The sequence below is a fragment of the Sceloporus occidentalis genome, unplaced genomic scaffold (genome assembly GCF_023333645.1).
Source record: "Sceloporus occidentalis isolate IW3139 unplaced genomic scaffold, rSceOcc1.0.p SCAF_5, whole genome shotgun sequence".
Classification (NCBI taxonomy): domain Eukaryota; kingdom Metazoa; phylum Chordata; class Lepidosauria; order Squamata; family Phrynosomatidae; genus Sceloporus; species Sceloporus occidentalis.
The window spans coordinates 64,305,253-64,331,922 of NW_028316985.1; the positions used below are offsets into that span (position 1 = coordinate 64,305,253).

Below are 26,670 nucleotides of genomic sequence, written 5' to 3' on the forward strand. Positions count from 1 at the left end.
AGTAAGGAGGAGAAAAAAGCCGACTCCTGCTGTAGGATTTGTGGCAGAAATACAATTTTAAATTCAAAAATTCACTGTCTTTCACGATTGTGGAGTTTCAGAACAAGAAAAAGAACAGAAGACAACTCAAGTGGCCTCACGCCCACTGCTTCAGTATCTATCTAAACAAAAAGAAAAATTAGAGGTTTTGAAAAAATACTAAGGCAGCTGTGCCTGTAAGCTTCCCCTCTGAAGAGCAGTGCACATTTTAGAGTCAGAGTGAATGTTTGTGGAAAGTTTATCCTTAATGCTTAGGTCCATTTTTGTGTACAATTCATGTTTGTGATAATCTATACATATACAGTTTGGATCAGACTGTCAGACTGTATTTCTCTGTATGAACCTGCACAATTTTTGAGATCCCTATGGAGGAGACATCCATCAGTCCTATCAGCTTTAGAGTGATGTTTGGAGTCTTCTTAGTGATTGTTTCCCAAATCCCTCCGACAGGCTAGGCTGCTCTCCTTTTTGCTTTCCACATGCTGGCAATTGACGATGTTTTAATTAATTGGTTATGGCAAAATGATTCTTTAATTGGGGGCTAAAATCATAGAACTGCAGTGTTGGAAGACACCTCAAGGGCCATTCAGTCCAACCCCATGCCATGCAGGAACACAGAATGGCAGATAGCGATCCAGCCTGTTTAAAAACCTCCAAAGGAGGAGACTCCTCCACGCTCAAAGGGAGCATGTTCCACTGTCGAACAGCTCTTATTGGCAGAATGTTCTTCCTAATGTTGAGGAGGAATCTCTTTTCTTGTAATCTGAATCCGTTGCTCTGGGTCCTATTCTCTGGAGCACCAGATAACAAGCTTGCTCCACCTTCAGTATAACATCATTCAAATATTTAAACAGAGGAAGGAAGACCACATCCCAAATGTCTAGACTCAATCAGGGAAGTCACAGGCCTGACATTATAGGACCAAAGTAGAGCAATGGAGGACAAGAAGTCTTGAAGATGTCTCACACACGGAGTAGCCATGACCTGTGTTTCACTTGATGGCAGTTAACAACAATAAATTCTGTTTCAAGATGTGATGTAAACTACCTTGGGTCCTGCCCTAATGGAAATCAGAATATAAATGAATACAGTTGCATTTCAAGTCAACATGGTGCAAGGTTGTTTTTCCCTGTGCTCTTAGTATTCACTTGCAACACTGATTTAGGATTAAATTGAGAGGATGTGGCATTTTCTTTTATCTACTTGCATCATATGCCACAAGGCATTGGAGAAGCCTTGATCATTATGCATACCTCATAGTGGGTGGTATTTCAGTCTACAGTGTCTAGTAGCTCTCAGCTGCTGTGACAGTTTAGTGATTCCAGATTCAACTGAAAGATCGCAAGAAGCAGCAGTCGGAAACACTTTTTGCATCAAACTTCAGATAGAATAGGAATACAGATCCTCTTAACCCTGCTACCCTCTAGTGTGAAAATCACTTCATAAATTTTAAAAATAAATTCTCCGTATTTTATTAAAACTGAAAAAGGCTAACTACAGTGCGCCCTCCCCTTACACGGGGATCCGTGTAATGGGGTTTGTGCTTATGGTGCGGCAGTGTGGCAGCGGGCGTGCACGCCATGGGCATGTGCCCCATTAGTTCTTCTAGGACACGTGATGGGCTCTTCTGGTGCAGCTTTCAGCATAAGCGGAAAGCCGCGTATGGCACGGGTGCACTGTGTAAAGTAAAGGTAAATGTACTCAAAGGAGAAAGCAGATAAGCCTATCTCACCAGCTACCCCAACATGGGGGGGGGGGGAGATTATTAAATCTGGCCACCAAACTAAAAATCGTAAGAAAAGCAAAGGCTGCTGAAATAAAAAATCATCGCTGGATGCATTTTAGAAGAAGACTTTAGGACAGTAGTCTCCAGGACAGTGTTTCCCAAATTTGATCCTCTAGATGTTTTGGACTTCAAGTCCCAGAATTCTTGATTGTTGGCCCAACTGGCTAGGGTTTCTGGGAGTTGTCCAAAACACCTGAAGGAAGAAAGTTTTGGAAACACTACTCTAGAAGGTTCAACATGTTTTCTTTACTAATGCAAAGCTCACCTGACTTGGTTGTTTCTTTCCACACATGCATATTACAAATTTTGAATAAGAAGTATACAGAAACATGCTGAACTGCTCCTTTTTGTGTGGTGTAGGACCCTCACTCTCCATTCTTTTCATGTTATTTTTGCATCTGATACTAACCTTTCTGTTAAAGTAATGTCCAGGAACATATAATAATAATAATAATTTGTTTTATTTATATACCGCTATTCCAAGGATCATAGCGGTGAACAGCAAGTAAGCTAATTAGCAAGTAAGCTAATTTGCCCCCAACAGTCTGGGTACTCATTTTAGCGACCTCGGAAGGATGCAAGCCTGAGTCGAGCTTGGGCCCTTTTGCTGGTCTTGAACTCGCAACCTTGTGGTTTCGAGTGAATGGCTGCAGTACAGGCATTTAACCACTGCGCCACCAGAGCTCCTTCTGCTTCATTAACTGAGAAATACTTGTATTCCTATCATTGTTAACTCATTTCATTGCTGTAATTTTTATTGTATATTGTTTTTAAAAATGTAAGTCACCTTTTAGTATGGCTGTTGAAAGGCAGGGCAGATAAAGCTAACACAATTATATCCTACATGTTGGACACCTGTGTGTTTTCAACAGGAATTTATTCTAATCATGTTAAGTGATGACTCTGTGGGTTCTATGGCCTAAATCCAACTGTTATTCCCAACTAAAGTACACGTTCCAAATCAACTGCTGAATGCAAATCAAGAGTGAGCTAAGTCCTATGATTCAATGGGTCTATTCTAGCTGGGGCTAGCAACTAGATTCATGTCTATGGTATTACTTTTCTTTACTATACCACTTTGTATGTGTACGTAATGGGGACTCTCTTCACAGATCGTTTTGCACAACTGAAATTCAAGGGCATCCATGAGGTTTTGAATTACACAGCAGTGCCACAGAATGTCAGAACTACAATCGGCCCTACTTATACACAGATTTCTTATACATGGATTCAAGTATCACGGTCTGAAAATGTTCAAAAAAAGTATACATTTCAAATATCAAACCTTGATTTTCCATTTTTATAAGGGACACCATTTTGCTATGTCATTATATTTAATGTGACTTGAGCATCCACGGATTTTGTTATCCACAGGAGATCTTGGAACCAAACCCCAGCGTTTAACAAGGGCCCACTGTATTTGGATCTTGCCAAAGGTTCAACACAAGAAGCACAAATGCTCCCTGCTCCCAGTCAAAGGACCTTGTTAATTTTTCCACGTTTGAACATATAGAATCATAGAATCACAAAATTGGAAGAGACTCCAAGGGCCATCTAGTGCAACCCCCTGACAGGAAATGTTACCATGTTTCACTCACAGTGCCAGTAGCCCCCTTCAGAAGAGCTTGGCATGACCTGGAGGCTTCCAAACCCTCTGAATTAAGAGTTCTGTGTCCTTACCCTGACCATAAGGGGCACGGAAATACCCCCAGGCTGGCTTTCTCCCTTCCCCTCCCTCTTTCCCTCTCTCCACAGAAGCATGATCCCTTTTGCCAACACCTAAAGATCCTCACCATCTCACAATGCCAGGACAATGCCCACTCTGGTTTATGGTGCAGAAAAATCAAAAGTACCAACATAGGGCAGGCAGGAAGGAGACAATTCTGGCTTACAGCCTATCAACAACTCTCAAAAATTTATTTTGATAGCTGGGCAAGACATACCAACCTTGATCTTTGAGTCCTTGATGTCTGACTTATCAATCCATTTATACATAATAAAGGAACAGAAACTACTTTAAATGATTCTTTTAGTTCCTTGTAGACAAAAACAAGGGACTGAAATTCCTCATGTCCTTTCTTCGTAGATTTGCTTTACTTGTAGCAAATTAGTGACATTTGGAACAGCCCTTAGAGTCTCAACACTGTCACACATCAAAGAACTGGTATACTTAATAAACTGATTCATTAGGCAGGAGGAAGCGCCAAAGACCATGAATTTTTAATGCCATGTATCAAAGTGGAAAGCAATGATTAGCACTATCATATAATCCTCACAGCAGACTCCCTACCATTATGGTTTGTCAACATACCTTGAAATATGTAGAATGTGTGAAAGATCACACAACTGTATCACTTTTGTTATCAGGTTAAATATTCTACAAAATAATAAGGCTTTTTGAATTACCTGAAGTCCATAAGGCAGGGTAAACAATGAAAAATTATCTACTGCATTAACTCCAGCCACAAACCTGTGGTCAATATGATTTACTCTTGCTTCCCAATGTACAGTATATTCTCTCCCCCCATCTATAACCAGACAGAGTGTACACCAGCCCTGCTCAAGCATTATTTATCAGACTTTTCTGAACATGGAAGCAGGAAAACACCTACACCTTCTTCATTCCTTCCTTCACAAAGAAAATGACATGTGTGAATTTCTTGTTTGTATAGAGGCTCTCCAACATAAGCAACAGATCTGCTTGCAAAGAAAGCCTCCAAGTGAAAAGGAATGTCTTCTCTTCAAATGTTTTATTTCCCATGTGAAGAAAGTGATGAGGGTGGAGACAGAGCTAGACAGTCTCCCATTTCTGTGTTGGGCAAAGCAAGATGAGCAACACCTGGTCAGGGCTAGAGTTTATGAGAAATCTGCCTATACCATATATGTACAATACTTTAAATTATTTCTTGTAAAATGCAAGATGTAAAATGATCCACATACTTGTTAAATTTGATTTATAATTTCATATACCACACTATGTGTATGATCTTAATTGCCATGCTCTTGAGTTCAAGCATCCACTACAGAGTTCTAAACGTTTAAACAAAAATAAAATTAAAAAAAATAAAAAGTACTAACCTGATGAAGGTCATTACCCAATACATACTCCTGGAAGTAGCCTGGGGCAGCAGATGATGCTCTGATAGCTTGCCACAGTTTGTACTGGCAGCCTCCAAGATAGTGAGACTTGACTCCGGGGAGATGATTATAATTTCTAAAAACAAAGGCTTTCAATGGTGTCCCTCTGCTAACAATGGTACTTATTGCAGCCACCTAAAATGAGGAAAGAAGCATTTATGTTGATTTGGTAACAGCACTGTAAACTTCAACAGGAAGAAACATGATGTATGGCATTCATTTTTGCAGACTACATATATTTGTTTCAAAAATATAAAGTATCTGAAACAAAATATGAGTCTCTGTGTGTGTTTGTGTGTATACACACACTCAACAAAAATCAATAAAATTGAACTTATTGATTTCCTTAACAGACAAGATAAAATATAAGATAAAACTTAAGGATATTTAAAGATGTTTGGACTAGGCTCTTCAAAAATTATTTTCACCCAGAAATGCTTTAGCATTACAAATGTATTTTTAGGGAAACAAAATGGGATACAGCTTGAATGTTATTTTACTGAATGTTACATGAACAAATAAGCTTACTAAAGATATTTTTGAGATTACTAAAACTACTACAGGTAAAGAAACCTGGACTCTTTGCCAGTCTGGCTGTGATGTGGGAAGTAAGATTCCCCTGGGTTGTTACTCTTGGCAAAAGGCTGTACCTAGGAACAGATCTCTTGTAGATATTACCTTGTCTCTGCAGCCATGATGATAAAAACACTACAGTGTAGTCTGCCTAAATATCCCGAAGACACTAGATCCTATCTAACCTTTGAAGCTGTACAGGATCAGCCTTGGTTAGTACTAGGATGGGAGACTGCACATGAAAGCAGGTGCTGTAGGTGATATTTCAGAGGAAAGAACTGACAAACCACCTCTCAGTAATTCCTTGCCCAAGAAAACCCTATGAAATTTATGGGGCCCACTGTAAATCGATGGGTGACTTGAAGGTACATATACACACAACATAACTAGTGATACCCATAGAAAGCCAACTGTGCAATTTTTTGTTGTTGCTGCTGTTGTGTGTCTTCAAGTGATTTTCAGCTTATGGTGACCTTAAGGCAAACCTGCCATAGTATTTTCTTGGAAAGATTTGTTCAAGAGGGAGCATGCCTTTGTCTCCCCTAAGGCTGAGAGAACGTGACTTGCCCAAGTAGGTTTTCACAGCCAAGTGGGTATCCAAACCCTCATGTCCAGAGTCCTAATGCAATCTTCAAACCACTATATCACGCTGGCTTGTAGATTTTCATAATTATGAGAATATGTGCAAAGGAGATGTTTAGGAAGCTTATTTTCTAATCAAATAGTATACCAGGTGCGCCTAGTCATGGAAATTACTTGGCCCTTGAAGGACATTGATAGATCGAAGAGCAACTGAACCTCAAACCTTGTTTATGTCAAGTACAACCCAAATATGGTGATTTCCCCGACTCCCAACCTTGGGAACCACCACCTTACAGCACATCCATCTTATCAGGATGGTGTTTACTGGCTCTCATTGCTTTCAAGCATTGAACTACTTTATATGTAACTTCTTCTGATAAAATGTCATGGCAAAAAGAACAAGTAACATCAGCATACTGATGGCATCCTGTTAGAAATTCTTTGATGATGATATCCAGCTGCTTCATAAATGAATGGAACAGCAAGTCAGTACCTTGAGGGTCCCCACAGCGACAGTGCCAGGGGGTTTCATATATAATCTTTCAATGCTATTTTTTGACATCTGCACTATACACATGAGGATAACTACTATTAAACAGTGTCCCCCAAACCCAGAATTAATCCAGAAGAATATAACGATTAATGTTATCAAAGCTACTGCAAATTCCAGTTAAAAATGATAGGTTGGCACTATTTTTCCAATTTGTCATCCATTACAGCAGCCAAAGTTGCTTCAGTCCAATAACTGGAGTGGAACTCAAACTGGAATGGATCTAAAAAAATGGATTCTTTAAGAATATCTGGAACCTAATTATCTCAAGTACATTACACAGCCCATCCCCACGAGATATATGTCACAAAGCAACAGTTATTATAAATCTTCAGATCCAGAGAAGATACTTCCAGGAGTGATACCACTTCCTTAAGGAAAATATGGACTACCCTCTCACTCAGCATTTGGCCAGAGATCATGTCTTGTATGCACACACTCTATCAAACTGGGTTTTTTAAATGTGGAAGCAAACATTATTTTTAGTTCATAGTTGGGAAAACTGAAAATGAGATGGTAAGATCACAGCTAACAAAGTCTGAAAATTGACAAGGTAGAGATGTTTTTAATTTCTTCCCTTTTAAGAAAGAGGTGTTACGTTTCCAAAACTATTGAGTTTTATGTTGGTAATACATTTTAATTGTACTTATGCATCTTCAGCATCCACATACTACACAGCAATGGCTAATATTTGTTTTTACAAGATAAAATCAATACTGTATATCCTATTTTCTCTAACTCAGAATTGAGAACAGTGAGATAATCAAGCTGTCATATGATTGAAAGAGCAGAATGAATCCTTTCCTGATTTAAATTCACCCCTAACTATAATACCTGAAGCATGCTTATTCTTCCATTTCTGCTCTCCCAAGCAGGGCTTTTTAAAACTCTTACTCCACTATTTCAGCTTGCTTAGCAAAATCTCACAAGAGAGCTAAGCCCATGACAGTGATAGGTGGTTAAAAAAAAACTTTTCTCAAAACAGTCAAGTACTCCAGAGATTACAGGTAAGAGTTCACATGCTACCATTTCCAAGGTTATAACCACTAGAAATAGGCTTCTGTATGATGACACACACAGTTCAACAGATAATGCCTTAAACTGATAACTTCAGCAAGTTAGAGGGCAAATATATCCATTTGCATCTTCTTTCAGGCTCTGAAATAACATTATTCAAAATGCACCAGCAAAATCTGCATTTATGCTTCACAAACCTTAGAACTGTCATGCTACTACTGTAGTTTCCCCTCTATCTGTACAATTACAAGATAAATAATTCTACACAAAAATAGCTTCACAAACCCAAGAATTCTCATGTGCAGAATTGAATAGGAATACCACTCATAATTCATGTGATTTGGATGTATCACCAGTGAGTTCTGAACACTGCTAACATGAGCCATTGATTTCTTGTTTAATAAAGTAGGACAAGATCATCTACCCCTACAGCTGTTAAAAATGATAACTGCACAGACAAAAGACAATTTGAGGATATATTTTTACACAGCTACATTAATTAGCTTGGGGATAACTTGCTTTAAAACTGTATTCAAACCAAGGCATGCTTAATTTATTAGGTTCAAAAAATGTTCACGTACATGCACAAGCACACACACAGCACTCATTTAACTCATGACACCTTTTATATTAGCTGCAATTGAACACTGTTGGGAAGAAAGATGGCATGAAGTGCCCAGACAGCATCAGCAGCTGGGGAATAAAGAGCTACTGTCACTCTCCCAGATCTCCCGCAAATCGTCTCGGTTCTGCAGCAAGATCTCCTTTCCCAGCTGCTGAACTGCTGTGCGGTGCTACCTGGGCAGTTCCTGCTGTGTCTCCCAGAATATGGACTTTGCCCAAGGAGGTATTGAATATCTCCTCACTAAGATCTAGAAAATAACATGCAATGAGGTTAGGTACACATATATTGTCTAAAGAATTCTAGCTACAGTACTATGGCAGCTATAATTTTTCCTAGAGAGATATGTCCAGAAAGTGTTGTTGGGGGACTATTGCTATACTTAGAATTGTCTCTGATTTTCCAGATGGTTTAGAATGTACCTGAAAACAATAGGGGGGGGGGGGGAATCTAAGGACTAGGCCAAAGTGACATCTTTACAAAAATGACACACAGTTATGCCTGTCTTCCATCATTTTGTGTCTGGGAAGCTACAAGAACCCCAAAGAGGCATGTGGAAGAAGCTTTGGAACGGATTAAACAAATTGAAACTTTATCTGGGTAAATCTTGGAGGCAGTATGCATGGGGAAACCTGATCATCTAGATGGAGGAGTACAATCCATTTTGAAAGGCGTTATACTCTGTCTGTAAGACCCAGTTTGCAACTTGGGTGTTCTGGATTTGCACTGTTAATGCAAGTTTCATGTGAGAACAGGAGAGGCTCTAATCTGCCTAAATTCTTTCGCCTGTTCAGACCTTCTGTACAGAAAGCAAATTTTATCACTCATAAATGTCTTGGTTATTTTCACACTAGACCACACATGCAACAGTAATGTGATTTAAATGGGGCTGCCTTTAAAGAGAGCGTGAAAGCTTCAGCTTCTACCTCCTTTTAATGATTGATACATATACTCTCAATAGCCAATTGTATGAGCTTCACTGACTTGTAATTACTTTTAAAGCCCTAAACAGTTTGGTGCAAATTATCTGAAGTACTGCCTGCAGTCTTCCAAACAGGTCCAAGTCTAAAGAACAGGCCTGGAAGTCTAGCTGAATACCTATCATCAAGAAATTTCTGTCTTGGAAGGCATAAGAACCTAGATATTAGAAAGCAACTTTTAAAAAGTAATTTGTTTAATTACTTGTTACAGTACCTGTGAAATTACACATAATGATACTGAAAAGAGATCTTGTTCTGTTACTTGTCCCACTACTCATTACCTGTGCAATTGGGCCTTTGTATCTGTGGGGGTTTCATTCTAGCCCCTCCCAGGATGTAAAAAACTGTGGGACCTCAAGTCCTGTTGTTTATAATGGCAACATGCCATGCATGCAACTACACTGGCACAGCACAGCCATGTATACATACCACCATTGGGGATAATGGGGCGGGGCCATCTGCAGATGTTCTAATCTATAGATGGCAAGCCTGCAAATAGTAAGGGCCAACTGTATATTACTCTACATTATATCTGAGGGGGGAACCATCAAGATTAACTAAAGAAAGCCATGCAACTTGAAAAAAAATCCTTTCAAATTCCTCTATAATGTATTTTAAAAGTAATTTTTGAAAGTAATGTGAAAAACTATTACCTGTTCTACCAATATAGTAGCTCGATTCTTGCTTATGGTATTACTTTTAAAATGTAATTTCATCTCACATTGTTTCCCCCGAACAACAAGTTAATAATGTTACTTGTAAGTTGAAACCTGTGATAGGTGACTTGGTTACCTATAATGTATTACTTCCAAACTTTGTGATAGGCAGTTTTCAGCAGTGGCCTTGTTTTATAACATGTCTTATAGAGACATGTTTGACTCAAGCATTGACTTTTAAATGGGCCTTGAATACCTTTCTGTTCCACTGTATTTTTTTTACTGATACTCTAAGTATGAATAACATCTAATTTTACTCCCAACTAGAATAGGTCCACTGGAATGAATAGGACTAGTTAGTTAATGTAAGGCCTGCTGAAATTTAGTTTGGGCTAAAACTGGATTTATCGCTATTTTAATTTACATTTTGTTATTTGTTTCTATGTTTATACAATTTATTTTCTTGCAGTGTTTCATGCAACATTTTTAGATGCTTTGTGTTACCAGATGGTGGCTTTATGGCTGTAGTATACTACAATGAATTTTATGTTTTTAAGGTATTGGAGGAGTAATCCCTACATGACCATTTAAAATATTAAAATAAATGAATAAATGGAATGGATGTATCTCTACGTGTTTCATGATAGTAGCTGACTAAAATTCATTATACTCACAGATATAGTAACAGACAAACACATCAGGTTATGAAAAAGAATGAACTCAACATTTGAGTAAGTTTAGTGGTTGGATGGGTAATCTGATGTAAATTTGGGGTTGCAGAAACATTTAGCTATAAGAAATTGAGCTAGCTGAATTTTTGTCTCCACATCACCTCCCTAGGTGAATCTGGCACACAAGGCATCCCCATGGACCCTGTTTCAGTGATTGAGCTGGTGTGTGGAGGATGGGAAGATATCCTGAAAGAAGCATGAGAAGTGCTCCATTAATGGGTGGTGTCCTTCTTGTTCTTGTTGGAGTAATTGTGTCTTTAACGATAGAAAAATATTTTGAGTGATGTTATATGGAATGACACATATTCTATGGGACAGCCACAGAGTGCCAAGTCAGGAGTACATGGCATGAGGCAAAGTTACAGGAAGGTTGCATCATGCTATGTGGCACTGAATAATGACTCAGAGCCAACCTCCTATATAACTGGATCAAGAGACTGGTCACATGTGGGTTAGTTGAGTTTGTTGGAGAATTGTTTGGAGCAGACAACGGAGTAGTCAGATAGAAGTTGACCGAGGTGTGTGTGTGTGTGTATTGTATTATATTGTACACATTCACACAATTATTTTATAGTATATACACCTGGATTCCAGCCTTTAATAAGGAGATTGAACATTTGCAGACACTTTTTTTTCAGGAGATTATTATCTGTACCCCAAGTGTACACTATCTGACTCTCTACGCAGAACTGGGATTGAATGCTCTTGAAACTGAGGCGTGGTTGATGACTTATAGGTTTTCGGTTAAGATACATTTCAGGCCTAATAGATCCCGTCTTTTATGGTGTCTACTATCTGATGTTTATTATGCCAGATGGGCTAAATTTTAGAAAAGTAAAGTAATTTCTATGGGTTTAAATTTTGATTCTCTCCTTTTACTAACAGAAAAGGAGTGTCTTGAATCTTTCAGGGTCCGCCCTGCAGAGAGAGAATATCAACTGTCATATCCAACACCTCCTAGAGTGTGTTCTCCAGCGATGCTCGGTATCCCCCCTTTGCAGGGTAGGATTCCGGATTTTTTTCAAACCCTTATGCTGCTGGTGTCGAGGAAGGCCTTTTTATTTGCAAAGCTGAATGTATACCCCTCAAATGTGACCAGGTGCAGATATTTACAGACCCCATTTTTGAATCATATATGTCACTGTGATCAAGCTCCCGATGTTCTCTATCATATTGTATTGCCTTGTCCATTGTATATAATTTCTAAGGAAAAACTGTTAAGGAGGTTATTGGAAATGAATATCTGTCTGGATGGGTTATCAATGGAATACCTATTGGAAAATCGGAACCCACATATTACCAGGCTAATGACCAATTTTCTGGTGGAGGCAACAAAATTATGGCTTAAATTTTATAAAAATGAGGTTTTATTGTAAATCTATGTTGTTGTAGGCCTAATAAAGGTTAAAGGAAGAATTAAGAATATTGTATGCATTGCAACTGAAGATAAAGCCTCCAGAACCTTGGACGAATCAGCTACGTCTGTGTTTCTTTTGAGTGTGAAAAATGGTCAATGAATTGCCAATATCAATATGTTTTTGAACTCTGCTATGATATTGGTTTGGCTACATCTGGATAGACTTGTCCCCAGACTGTGCTGGTAGCTGGCTTTCCTCTCACCAACAGTTCTTTGGGGACTCATCACAGTCGACAACATTCCAAAGGAACCTCTGACCTCTGCAGCATTTTGGAAAGTGCTGAACAACTGCACCGCAACCTACTACATATAAATCTTGATCAAACCAATGCAATTATCAAATAAGCTTTTACTACATAAAAAGTCCAGTGAAGTTCACTTACCTTGGGACATCTGGGATTTCGTGATGTTTCAATCATAACAGCCGATCCCATTCTTTCCCTAAATAAGTTGAACAAATTGCAGACATTACAATTTTTGAATATACCAGGCCTTCCCTTATGAATTCACATAGCTGCTCTGATTCAGGGAAGCTCAGGCTTCTGCACTCATCTTTCTAGCTGGTTGAAGGTCAATAGAGTGGGCCCTTAGTAACTGCTGGGGTTTGGTTCCAGGACTCCCCATGGATACCAAAATCCATGGATGCTCAAGTCCTTTTAAATACAATTGATAACAAATTGGTGTCCCTTGTATAAAATGGTAAAATCAAGGTTTTGGGATTTAAAAAAAAATTCAAGCCGTGTATGGTTGAATCCATGGATATGGGGGGCCACATGTAATCTTTAACCATTCATGAAATGATGTAAAGTGGCATCTTGGACAACTTTTAAATAACTTTATAATAATTATTTAGTTTACTAAATAACCAGCAGTTTTCAGGTTTGGAAACCTCACTTCTCATCCCTCTCCTATGAAAAGCTGGACACCTTCATTATTATTCTCCCTTTGGATATGACAAACCTAAATAATATTTTATTCCCTCTCAACATTCCTTATGATTTTACAGGTGAAGACATTATTGGCCTTCCATATTTACCTATTTATTTCATCTTAAATTATCAAACAATCTTGTATGTTTGTTGGGACATTCCTTCCGTAAACGACTACCTCTCTTTAAACCATTCTCTTACCATTTTTAGGGGGAGGGGCAAGGAAACATGGGAATTGCTTTTTCTTTTTTCTTTGAAAAGTTAAGTACACATGATAATATTTCAAGGAGAGTGTTACACAGCAGAATTGTTTAGCGCAAAATGGACAAGGGATTTCATATGAAAACAATGATTTTGTAGAGTTCTGCTGACATAAGTATTGCAACACAAATCCACAGAGATAGGATCACATGGAAGGAAGTCTTATCTGACTTCTATTTAATACTTTGGTATACACTGATAAATGCAAAATGGCAATGATTAAGATAAGGTTAACTTACTTAAGAAGCTTCTCCCACATTTCACTGTCATAAAATGCATGGTTCCAGCCCATTTTGACTGTCCCAACAATGACATTTTGCTTAAAAACATCTGTTCCCAATTTGCGATAAAGTTCTTCACATTCATCCAGAGGGATATGGAATAATCCCAACATAAATGCCAATATGGCACCTGAAAATAAATATTTACAAATTTGAAACATTGCATTTTACAGACTACCAACTAATTTTACAGCATCCTTCCCCAACCTGTCCCCTCTATATATCTCGACTACAACTTCCATTATAACAAGCCATCATGGCAATAATGTACATCATAGTCCTACTTATCTGGACAGTACTAGGTTGTAGAAGCCCATTTTGTCATATTAATGCCTGAAGAGACTTTAAGAAAAACAGTTTAGTTTAAAAATGTATCAGCATAGTTTTCTTTTTAATATTAATTTTTTTCCCAGTGACAACACTGTAATGTGGGTAATACAAAATCATTTCCTTAAAATATTTTAGCAGCTTTGAAAGACAAAAGGACTTAAGAGACTGGGCAATAAATATTAGTGAAACTGGTTTACAGTTTAGCACCACCTAGTGTTTTAAAAAACTGCATTATCCTGAAATACTAAATTGTATGTTGTACACCAGAACTAATTTTAAGAATATGGTCAGTATAAAATGGGTGGGATTGATGCTGTACTAATATCATACCATGCACTGAAAGTTGTACTAAAGACCAGCCAGCTGCACTGCTTCCTATGAAACCAAAGCATGTTGTTATTGTATGTCGTAAAGTCATTTCCAACCTACGGTGACCCTAAGAGGAAACTATCATGGGTTTTCTTGGCCAGATTTGTTCAGAGGGTTGTTTTGTTTGCTTTGCTTTTGTCATCCTCTGAGACTTGCCCAATGTCACTGAGTGGGTTTCCATGGATGAGCAGAGATTTGGACCTGTCTCCAGCCATAGTTTAGTGTTCAAACTACTATACCATGCTGGTATTCAACAAAAGGATAACAGGACAGAAATCTTGGAAATCTGTCATTTTAGTCAAAGTAGACAAAGCTGTCTGTACTCTTGTAGAATCATGATATTGATCTGTACCTGTAAGGACTTTGTGTGAAACAAGCATGATACACAAGAAAATCTTGCCGTCGAGACTCGAGTGGAATTTGCCTTTTGAATTCCCACTACATGAGTTTACCATTTGATATTTCTAAAGAGTGTAGCAAACATTCCTATTCCACCTGCATATGTGCATGCCTTCAAATCACCAGTTGATGCCTGAGTTACTTTCCTTGCTTCCTGTATTCACCCCCTCATACTCCGAAAGCGGTTCTTTCTCATGTTCCTGCATTTGTAGCTCAAGAATGGGCATCTCTCAAGGGTTTGGCACTGATTGGTCTCTACAGAAGGGCCAAATGCTCTATTCCCAGCTGCCGCAACCCATATTTGGGAATTCATTCTTTGTCCCAAAATGACACTTCAAACTGGCAGAACTGATTCCCCCCCCCCCCTTATTTTACTGCATTTGGGGGCCTCTTCACATGCCTTCACTCTTTACACACAAATACAAATCTTTCCCTTTTGCTCCAGGCCTGTATAGAAAACTTTCCATGGAGGAAACCTTCCAAGTGCCTCAAAAGGCACTGAGATTTGGAGAGACTACTGGCCATGGTTGGGGTGTGTGTGTGTCTTGAGCTCTAATTTTTGTGTGAAAGGAGCACAACAGCCGTTTGAGATAGCCAGCAAAGCAATCTGAGGAGGTTATACACTTTCACTAGAAATATACAGTTATCTGACACATTTTCTTGTTTTCATCTGTTCAATCTTTAACTGTTACTTTCTTCCCCTACTTCCATCACCCTGTTCACTTACTTGGAGTCCTTTGTCTTCTTAATGTCTGTGCCCCTGATAGGATATGGGTCAAGATTAGACCATTTTTCACTCTTTACACACAAATACAAATCTTTTGCCTCTTTTCCAATAGTAAACTATTAAAGTCAACAAAGAAAGCAAGAGATTCCTTATTTGGCAGGAAGACTGTTCAATGTACTGTTTTCCAAATTCTCAGTGTTGGACTAGTGGCACAGGTCAAGCTATCCCACACTGGGAAAATGGCTGGAAGAACCATAATATATTGAAAAGCTGTATCTGACAAATGTGTAAGTAATAACAAAATTAATGTGGCAATCCTTCTCTCATTCATTTTAAACAAGTTTTGCACTAACCCAAAATATCTCCTTAATGAAATTACTTAATTGTCTTCATATATTAAACAAATTCTCCTACTAGAAGTATAAAAACCAAAAGCACTAAAGCCCAGTACCCAAGTGTTCTGATTTAGACACAGTGATTCAGTACTGAAAAAAAAAATGTCCCACAACTTTCTTTAATGATCTCTTTCTTTGGCAATCATTAAACAGAGATTAGACGGCTCTTGGGCATGTTTTAAATGGGCATGCCACACAGCAGGGGCTTGGATTAGAGAGCCCTTGCAATTACTTCCAACTACATATTTTTATGATCTTGGTCTATCAACTGTTTCCAAAAACATAAAGCTATTTTAAAAATCAGGCTCCACTTCTGTGCACCCAACAGACCAGAAGTACCAAGTACAGGAAGAAAACAGGCATGAGTGAAGTTGGGCAGGTAACCAGGAGTTCAGAGTACACTGCAGGTAGGTTCCATAGCAGTTTTGACAGAGAATGTTATATCTGAATTTAATTTCAATTTAATTTTGACTTTAATTTCATACAATGCTATGGTGTGAGACATAAATAACTTTCATGTGAAAAGAAGCTTTTCCATGAAGCTTTGGATCCAATCCATAATACATGGTAGTTAGGCTAGGATAGTGTGTGAAACAGAGAAGCACAATGTAGTACATAGATCTATTACTCTCTCACACAGAAAAGGATTCTCTGTATTGTGAACATACCTTTCTTTCCAGACATATTTACCTGTGCTCACTCCACAAATATAGTCAAAAAGATGATGAACAGGCTTTCCAGTGAGCTCTTCTAGTTTACGAAGAGTTTGAAGTGCCACTAAACCTCTGAAATATGTTTAAAAATAATTTTAAGTGAACTATTATTTACATGAAGGCCAAAAGATGGCAATTATCTATAAACCAGCATATTAATGTTTCAGCCAGGAAAATGTAGTGGTTCAACTGTTAAAACTAGGATTCCCTAAGACCAAGGTTTAAATCCCTGATCAGCCCTGGAAATCCACTGGGTGTGTGGATCTTGGGGAAGACACACTTTCCCAGCCTTAGAATAAGGCAATGCAAATCTCCTTTGAGTAACTTCTCTTAAGAAAACCACAAGATGGTGTTGCCATAGGTTAGGACTGATGTGATGGCACAAAACAACAAATATTATGGCGTGAAGCACTCCAGTAGTGAGTAGATATGATGTCCTAAATTCTACATATCCTACATATCATTAGGAAAGGAAAATTCTATACCAATGGGCCTCCACTGTGTTTTTTTCAGTTGCACAAGTGGCTGCACATTTGTTTTTCTGGTTCTCAGGCCAGAAGTGCATTCGCTGCTAGCTGAAAGATTACACTGGATTACTTTCTTGTCCAGAACTAGGCACTTGCAGTGACTACTTCCTCTAACACAATGACAAATATATCCAGGACATTGGCCCAAGGTTTCAGCATCCTTTATTGTGATGCCATTGAAAATGTGGCACATTTAAAACAGAACAGTCAAGACAATTTTTGTTGTTCAATTTTAGACACTCAAAGAAGTGCCTACTACATAACAAACACAGTATACTTATACAATATAAATGTAGTATAATTAAAGTGTGTGTGTGTGTGCTGGGAGATCCAGTTTCTAGAAGAGGGAGAAGATAGGCTTCTGTTTACACTTTAGGTTCTGAATACACCTACACCTGTCCAAAGCTCAACTGTGATTACACTTTCTAGTGGTTACAATCTACTTAAGTGAAAATAAGTTATTACAGGGAATACAAGGTATATAGTTAGGTACAAATCAATTTCATGCTCAGGACACACAACTTAGAGAAGTATATCCATCCTAGACACCTGACTATAAAGAGTTTCAAAACAAGATTTGCAGTTCCATTATTTTTCAAGATGAAGCCTGAACTTTGACATCCTGGCAACTTTACAGCAACACATCAGGCTGACTATGCTGTCAATGGGTGTGTTCATCTGATATATGCAAACTACAGTGTTGACTGACTGGTTGTCATGACTTTATGTTGTAGTCTAAAATACATATTCAGTAACAAGTGTCAAGTACAGTATTACTCGCTAATTGTGTACTGTGTCACAAACATTTGCCACATGATGATAACTAACTACCACACAATGTTGATTACTTGCGTAGCATTGTGCCTTAAGGCTGACAGTTTAATCCGATACATATTTACTTGGACATAATGTTTGCATACATAGGATAGCAATCTGCCCTCCTTGTAATCAGCACATCCTCAGTTAAGATCTTGCTTCTGACATACATATTTTCAGATCCCATCTGCAATATGGGACATTAATACTGACTCATTTTAAAATCCAGCAAGATAGTGGCTATGAAGTACCACACTCAATGGGCATTATGACAGCAGTTAATGACAACAAATTGATACAATGGTTCTTACTAGTATATAAGCTGCCCTGAGATCTTTAGATGGTGGAATATAAATATTTTAATAATTAAATAACAGTAGAAACCAAACCACATGCTTTATTTTCAGATTTACTAATAAGCTGGAAGCTTTTGTCAAAATTTTCATATAGTTATTATGAAGTAGATAGCAGATATCTCACAGATATCAAGCTGATATGATCAACTGTTATAAAATAAAAGCAGAGAAGCCCTGCTCTCTGTCCCACTACCCTCTCAGACATGTTTGGTGGGAACAAGAGAAAGGGCCTTTTCAGTGGCTGCTCCCAAGCTCTGGAACTCCCTCCCTAAAGAGGCCAGGATGGCGCCATCCCTGCTGTTATTCCGGCGGCAGGTAAAGGTGCTTTTATGCCGCCAGGCTTTCGCATGCTAGGGATACTGTTTTGTTTTGTTTAAAAGAGTTTTAAACTTTAATTTTTAATTGTTCAAATTGTTTAATTGTTTTCTAAACTTCTATTTTGCATATTTATAGTGTTTTAACTTGGACTGTTTTAGATTTGTAAGCTGCCTTGAGTCCCTCTACTGGGAGGAAGGCGGGATATAAATAAACATAACAACAACAGGTTTGTTGTTTTGGCAAGAGAGCATGGGGAGCATTTTTCTCAACTGACCCCTTGATACCCAATTCAATAAGAAGAGGGTATCAAGTCCAAGATTGTTACATCAAATTATAATTCAAAATGCATTACGCTCAGAAAGAAGGGATAGAAGGGCAAGACATATCCCCCCCAGTAAAGGAGCCAGAAATATTTTTCAGTCCACAACTGTATCACATTTTTATTCTTTTGATGCAAACTTACCAGTTATTGTGCTTCTAAATAATTTCTCAACAATGAACTAAGACTCTGTATTCACTCATGTGTTACAATCAGGGTAGTGGATTGGATAGATTACAGCAGGTCTCAAACTTTGGTCTTCCAGCTGTTTCGGACTTCAACTTCCAGAATTCCTAGCATTTGGTCATGTTGGCTGGGACTTCTGGGAAATGAAATCTAAAACTCCGGAGGCCCAAAGTTTCAGAACCACTGGACAACATGGCTAGGACTGGGAACAGACAAATTCAAACCCCTACTTGTCCATGAAACTTTTGATACTCGTGGGCCAATGCCACTTCTCAGCCTAATATACTTCACAAGGTTATTGTGACAACAATTGGGGAGATGGGGGTAGAACCATGATTACATTCTCATGTTCCTGGGGATGGGAGGTGGGGAGACAGGTCAGAAATGTAATTTAAAAATGAGTTCTGATTTGTGATTACATGAATAAAACCTTCATTCTCTCATCTTTCAGGGCAGCCTGCTTTAATAGCTTACTTCCAATTCTGCAGAAACCTCAGGCTGTCACTATATCGTAAACTCCTAAATAGGTCTACGCAAGATCTCCAAACCAGAACTGCAAATAAGTTTTTCAGTTCAAATATAATGGCTACCTGGGTTTGTGGAGAAACAGTAGTAACTTAGAGGGAGTACAGACCGCAGAGAAACAGCAGTCTGCAGGTGCCTGTTTTTACTCTGGAGGAACAGTACAGCACCCAAACTGCTCGCCAGCACTCCGGAGTAAAATGAACTCGAAAAAACTGATTCTTTTTGCGCTGCCATTGTTACGTCACGAGTGCGCCAATGGCACACTCATGATATAACAGACGCACCATGACGTGCGGACACTATGCATCCATTACATCAAAATGGCAGTGCCTGTATACATGGCACGCTGCCATTATCGCGCTGCCGGCACATACTAGGGTTAGGGACCATGCGGTTGGTGTGCAGTCCCTAACTCTAAAATCAGCGCCAGCACGGTGTATTTGAATCGTCTGTTCTGGGCCTTACTAAAGCAAAGCATGGAGGAAGCACAGACAGAAACAGTCACTGGTTACACTGCAGTTTGTGCGCTACATACAAAAAATTCCCTTAGGCTTTCCTTCTACAGAGCATTTGTTTTATAAATACAGAACTACTACTGCTAGCCACCTCAGAAACTATTTTATTGGAAAGATACTGTATTTTTTTAAAAAACAGAAGCATTAACAGTCTAACATAATCAAGACAATCCCTTATCACAGATTGAACATTCTTCAGATGTATCTTATGTACAGTTGCCCCTACGTTTGTGCGGACTTCAGATCCGTGACCCTCGTGAGGAGCAAATGGAGGTGGTTAAAATGGGGCACACACCCTCATTCAAGCCTATGGGGCTTGAATATCTGCAAGTTTCTATTTTCACACGGGGGTGGTGGTGGTCCAGAACAGATCCCCACGAAAATGGAGAGCTGACTGTATATCACTGCAATAAATCACTTTTTGACTGAAGATTAAGATAAAAGCACTTTAATATAAACAAAAAAATACCTTGTTCCCCCACCATCAATGGTGAGAATTCGAATGCCCCATCCTTTTACAGGGTCCGAATAGCCAATTACAGCTAAGGCCTCTCTAACAGCAGCCTGAAGAGCTTCATCATTTGACTGTCTTAACCGCAATAAGCATGGAATGATTTTCTCCTAGAAAATAATATATTTTAAATGAAGTAAAAAGGTCAATTTCACTGACATTCCTGCTCTGAAATAATATTGAATTAGCTATAATGTATCCCTTGAGATGAAAAATGAAGTATGGGTGTTTCAATGAAAAGCTTCCCTCACACATTCTACAAACCTCATCTACAATACTAAATACACTTTTCAGGAAATAAATTTCACCAAAATCAACTCATTTTTCACTAATCAAGCTTCAAAAGCTACTGTCAGATTCTCTCACTTACTGAAAATATTAATACACTTACAATGAATATCAAACTGCAGTGAAACAACTGAATTATTAAGGATAATGTTGGTAATGCAGCACATATTCAACTTTATATTATTACTGTATGACAAAAATGAATATAAAGATTGCCTAAAGTCTTTTGAGTCTTCTCTATAACACAGCCTGGTGTTCTTGGAATATTATGCAACACTGCTGGCATTGCAACAGAGGTTTTTGTTGGTACAATTTCCAAGAAGGGGTGGAGACTTTGTTTGCCAATGAAGAGTTCCTCAAGGAGGGACATATACTGGCAATGTACAAGGTACACTGTGTGAGGTATCCAAAGCAGTGGCTTTGAACACAACTTCTCTCCTCTTCATTCCTCTTCCTTCCTGCCTTAGCAGACTGCTGAAGGAGGAATTGATCATTTGCAGAGTGCTGTGTGAAATCAGACCAAAAACTGCCAGTCATGAAACCCTGCTTAAGTAGATATAAAAACCATTATAGCTTGGCTTAATACCAAGTGGCATATGAGCCTGTGTCATAAAAGGTACTAAGAATTATTTCTAGAATGAAGACAATGTATTGCAGAATTGTGATTCTATTCCCTGTTCACAATCAAGTGGTTGAATTAGTTTGTACCTTAATAGAAACTCCTCTACTGTCTGGAAATTCCAAGAGATGGTATGTCAGTTCTTCAACCCTGTTGATACAGACTCTTCTGTTAGAAGATCTTCGCAATGCTTGTGTTAAAGCCCGGGTTCTGTTATCTATACTCACCTTTGCAATAATCTAAGAAAATAGATAATTTTGATTAAATAAACCTATAATTAATATTCAAGAGTCTTGAACTTAAAGAAACAAATTGATTGTGGAATAAGCCTACCATGGGACAGAGGTCACTTTGTCTAACACATAATCTCTCACCCATCTGAAACAAAAGAACATGTTCTTTTTCTTTGTGTAAGTACCTGAAATATCTACCTGGTCAGCTTACTGTCTCATAAAGTGAATTCTAGTTTGTCCAAGTTCTTGCCATAATTAAAGTCTTACTAGGCAAGCTTCCCAAGTCTTGTTCATTTAAATTGGCTTATTTCTATGCAATATGTTCCAAACACCACTTTAGTATCTTTAATGAACTAGAAGACAAATTATCATGGCCACCTACTGGATTTGTTTAACAAACAAACATTAATTATAAAACCAAATAGTTATTTTCATAATTTTATTTTCCTATACCAGACCTTTAGTTATGTGCCATATGTAATGAATTAAAAGGCTAAGATTCTTCTCACTGAACTTCACAAATAAACACGGAGAATGTAAGCTAAGGTATGTTTTGCACTAGTAACATTTATGGGCTTATTTACAATTTATGGGTGAGAATAACAACTAAGGCAGATGTTAACATAAAGATGAGGTGGGTATTTTTCATTCCTGACAAAAAGGCTATTCAGTGGTGGAGTATTACATTGCATTTTATAGTTTTGAATACATATTTGTGGGTGTTTTGCATATTATTCCAGAAACCTTTACAACATCTTTGTATCATTATTCAGGTTTGTAAAGAGCCAATAGCTGCTTACAGGTGTTGACCTGGGCTATGTTTATGTCACAACAACATGGATCACCTTCTGTCCCTGAGCCAGTGGAATGCCACAAGTGATGTGTTGGATGTGGATGGGCACTGCCTATTGTGAACACATTTGCAAAGGTGTATAAAATACCCTATTTAAATAAAAAGCTATTTTATGCATGATGGTATCTTGTTTTCTGTTATTATATTGCGAATTCTGACAACAAATTCTCACAAACTAATACTACGCATTGAGAGCTGTAAAATAAATGGATAACCCCCTCCCCTCATCAACTGGGAGTGCACTCTTGCAACCTGCTTCTGTAACATACAGCCTTGCTCATTTGTATATCGTCTCCTAACAAAATGACTTTAGAAAGTAATTTTTAAACTACAAAGAGTGAGGGAGGGAGCACGGGGCAGATTGACTTACCTTCTCCCTTTGTAGAGACAGCCTCTTTTCCTTTTCTTCTGCATGCTTGGTCTCCTCGTCATCTTTCAATGTCACCTCCTGTTCCTGTGCTTTGCCCTTTTCTTGCAAGGCAGTTTTGGGGTCAGATCGTAACTTGGGCACCAGACCTCCAATGTAACTATCCATAAAGGCCTGTACACTGTTGGTAGGGTATGAAAGAAAACTTGTAATGCTTTTTTTGCTGGAAGGTGGAGGGGTGGCACTGCCCTTGTCAGCATCTGGAGACTGTGCTGCAGGTATTAAAGCAGATACGGCATCCATCCTGTTTTCATTACTTAATATATCTGCCTCTGGTCCATCAACTGTCTTTCCCCCTTGATCCTGTGGTTTTGAAGGAGAAGCATTTCCTTTCTTTTCTTGATCCATGGCACAGGTGCTAAAGTACCAGTTGATGTGATTGGCTAGGAAGTTGTAAGTTTCTCCAAAGCTTGTAGCAAAATAGCTAACATGAAAAAGACTATTTTTTACATCTGTGAGATCCTTCAAAGAGCTTTGAGTAGCAACACTAGAATCCAAGCCTTCACCTGCAGACTCAGGATTATTTTCATCTAAACTGTCATGGCAGTCTTTCTGGCTTCTGTTATTTGTGGCTTGTCCATCATTTTCCGCATTCGTAAGAAAGCGATTCCCTTTCCCATCATTTTCAACTGCCTTGTTCCAGATGCCAGAATATGGTTTCAACCAAGCTATCCTTGAAACCAGCTCGCTGTGAGTTCCAGACACAGCTTTTGAGACAGACTCTAAAGTATTCTTGAAACGTGACATGCGACTGTTTGTTTTTGTCAATTCCTTAGAAGTGCTAAGTTTAGAAACTGCGTAATATAAAAAATCATGGCAACAAAGATAGGTGTTATGCCACAAGGTTTTGCCTCTGGTCCATTTGTAATATGGTTTGCTTGTGTGTAAAATTCTAAGCGGAACAGCATGACTTATTCTCCAGAAAAACTTTGGTCTGTACAAGTAGTACAGCTGTCGGGTTGCTTGTTTACCCCAAAGGCTTTTTTTAGTAGCTACTATGCAAAGACATTTTTTCAAAGGCAACTGAACTGACATTACTAAGAAATACTGAAGATGTCCGTGAATTACTCCCCTCCTGAAATCTTATTTTAAGAAGAAACATCATTCAGCAAATTATCTGGAATAAGAAAGGGAAGCGGGGGAAGGGAGGGAGAATATTAGTTTATTGAAAAAACATTTTCTTTTAAAAAAGTTATTAACAATAGTTTCAAAATGTAACTAATTTTTTTAACAGGATGGACAACAAAAAACACCAGACACTCAATATCATTAAACACCGAAAGAAAGATTTTTAGGATTTACTGTATAAGAAATGTTTGGCTAAAAAACAACATGCGTTCCACAGGCAAATAAGGGTCCTCCAGGAGAAACTGTATTTGTTCTTCATTCACAAAGAAGCTCATCAGATTTAAATCTTCAGTCGCAATACGAAAAGAGAGCATCATAACAGAATTAAACCATTTGTAGTATTAAAAACCAGTCACACTTTAATAACAGAATAACATACAGTTATAGGTTGAGTTTCACTTAATATCCCAAAACTGAAATGTTTTTTTTCTTCAGTGGCTGTGATAGTGGCAACTTTGCTTTCAGAGGGATCAATGTTGTTATTGTTGTTAACTGAACGGTCCTTGAGCTGATCCCAACTCATGGCGACCCTCTGAATGGGACATCATCTTCCCCTGCTCTGTGTAGGTCCTTTAAATTCATACTTGTGACTTCCTTAGTTGAGTCTACCCATCAGATGCGTGGTTTTCCTCTTTCTACTTCCCTCTATCTTCACAAGCATTACTGTCTTTTCTAACGACTTATGTCTTTTCACAGTGTACACAATCTATTTCAGAAGCAAAATTATTAAAAACATTGAATAAAATTACCTTGAGGCTATGTGTGTAAGGTGTACACAAAACCTAAATCCATATACTCAGGTCCTCTGGCGGACATTTATTCCAGTCAGCCAGAGGGCTTTTTCTTCAGCCGCCCCAGACAGTGGAATGACCTGCTGGAAGAAATCTGACAGCTGAATGCACTGTCTGAACTTATCCAGATGATTTTTAAATTGTGTATTTGAAATGATGAATTTAAAAGATTCATTGTTTTAATATATTTATATTAGCTGTTCTTTTAAATAGATGTGTTTTCATTGATGTTAGTAGTTGTTATTCCTCATCTTGATCCATAGGGAGAGGTGGGTAAGAAATAAATACTGTAAACAGCCTCTGTTTGAAGACCTCCAAGGAGGGAGACTCCACTCCGAGGAAGGAGTGTGTTCCACTGTCGAAGAGCCCTCACTGTCAGGAAGTTCCTCCTAATGTGGAGATGGAATCTCTTTTCCTGGAGCTTGCATCCATTGTTCCAGGTCCTAGTCTCTGGAGCAGCAGAAAACAAGCTTGTTCCCTCCTCAGTATGACATCCTTTCAAATACTTAAAAAACTGGAGTGTGTCCAAAGGAAGGCAACTAAAATGGTGAAGGGTCTGGAAACCATGCCCTATGAGGAACGACTCAGGGAGCTGGGGATGTTTAGCCTGGAGAAGAGAAGGTTAAGAGGTGATATGATAGCCCTGTTTAAATACTTAAAGGGATGCATATTAAGGAGGGAGCAATCTTGTTTTCTGCTGCTCCAGAGACTAGGACCCTGAGCAATGGATGCAAGCTCCAGGAAAAGAGATTCCGTCTCAACATTTGGAGGAACCTCCTGAGAGTAAGGGCTGTTCAACAGTGGAACACACTCTTTCCTCGGAGTGTAGTGGAGTCTCCTTCCTTGGAGGTCTTTAAACAGAGGCTGAATGGACATCTGTCAATGGGGATGCTTTGATTGAGAGTTCCTGCATGGCAGAAAGGGTTGGACTGCATAATAATATGAAATAATAATAGTAACATATTGTAACGATAACATAATATAATTATAATATTAATATACTATAATAATAATAATAATAATAATAATATAATGTAATAATAATACAAAGGCCCTTGTGGTCTCTTCCAACTCTATGATTCCATGAAGCCCAAAATGAATCCTTCTCCCATGATCGTACCTTTTGTTTTCCTGGGAGTCAAGAGCCCTCTCTGACGTCACAGCCCAAACAAACCCGCCGCCCCAGCAACGAATGAGAGCAGCCCAGAGGGAGGCGCCTCACCTCAGCCGTGCCAGAAGAGGCAGGAGGCTCCAAGGAGGCCGGGGCGCCTCTAGGCCCGACGGAGGGCGAAGGAAATAAGGCCGGACGCCACCGGCAGCCAGACCTCTCTCCTCTTCTCTCTCCCGGCCATGGAGGAGGAGGAAGCAAGCAAAGTAAACTTCTGATCTCGCGAGAGCCTCCTGACTGCGCGAGACTTTGGGTGGCTTCCGGGCTCTCCCGCTTCCTTCACAGAGGGCTGAGATCTCGCGGAGCTCTCGTTCACGGTTTCCTCTCGCGAGAGTTGAGGCGGCACTATATATAGGCTTGCTTCGAGAGTTCAGCCCCGCTCTTTGTTGAGGAAAGCGGGAGGGAGCTTGTGTGTGAGGGAAGGGTGCTCTGTCTTTTTTTTTCTCTTCTGGACGGTACTTGGGTCTCTAGTGACAGCAAATAAAGGTATTACGCAATCAGACGTTAATTACAGTTTGTGAGAGTGTTTAATTTCGTGCTTTGTAGACTCAGACAGTTGGAAGCGGCCACAATGGCCATGTAGTCCAACCGCATT

General features: G+C 38.9%; 1 protein-coding gene across 3 annotated transcripts in view; it reads right to left on the minus strand.

Moving 5' to 3' along the window:
• The window catches only part of PNPLA8 (patatin like domain 8, phospholipase A2), a 42,753-nt gene extending 16,414 nt beyond the window's left edge, over positions 1 to 26,339 (minus strand). The window contains exons 1-8 of one of the 3 annotated variants that reach the window (XM_089524295.1): positions 26,130 to 26,339; positions 22,932 to 24,105; positions 21,565 to 21,714; positions 20,527 to 20,678; positions 16,473 to 16,567; positions 13,521 to 13,692; positions 12,475 to 12,532; positions 4,904 to 5,098 (exon numbers count right to left, since the gene is read on the minus strand). In XM_089524295.1, coding sequence (XP_089380421.1) covers positions 4,904 to 5,098; positions 12,475 to 12,532; positions 13,521 to 13,692; positions 16,473 to 16,567; positions 20,527 to 20,678; positions 21,565 to 21,714; positions 22,932 to 24,023 — 1,914 coding nt within the window. In that variant the 5' untranslated portion in view covers positions 24,024 to 24,105; positions 26,130 to 26,339. Of the gene's footprint in view, positions 1 to 4,903; positions 5,099 to 12,474; positions 12,533 to 13,520; positions 13,693 to 16,472; positions 16,568 to 20,526; positions 20,679 to 21,564; positions 21,715 to 22,931; positions 24,106 to 24,865; positions 24,911 to 26,027 lie in introns of those variants that run through there. The other 2 variants (XM_089524296.1, XM_089524297.1) reach the window with 2 other exon arrangements.
• Between the last annotated feature and the right edge of the window lie 331 nt (positions 26,340 to 26,670).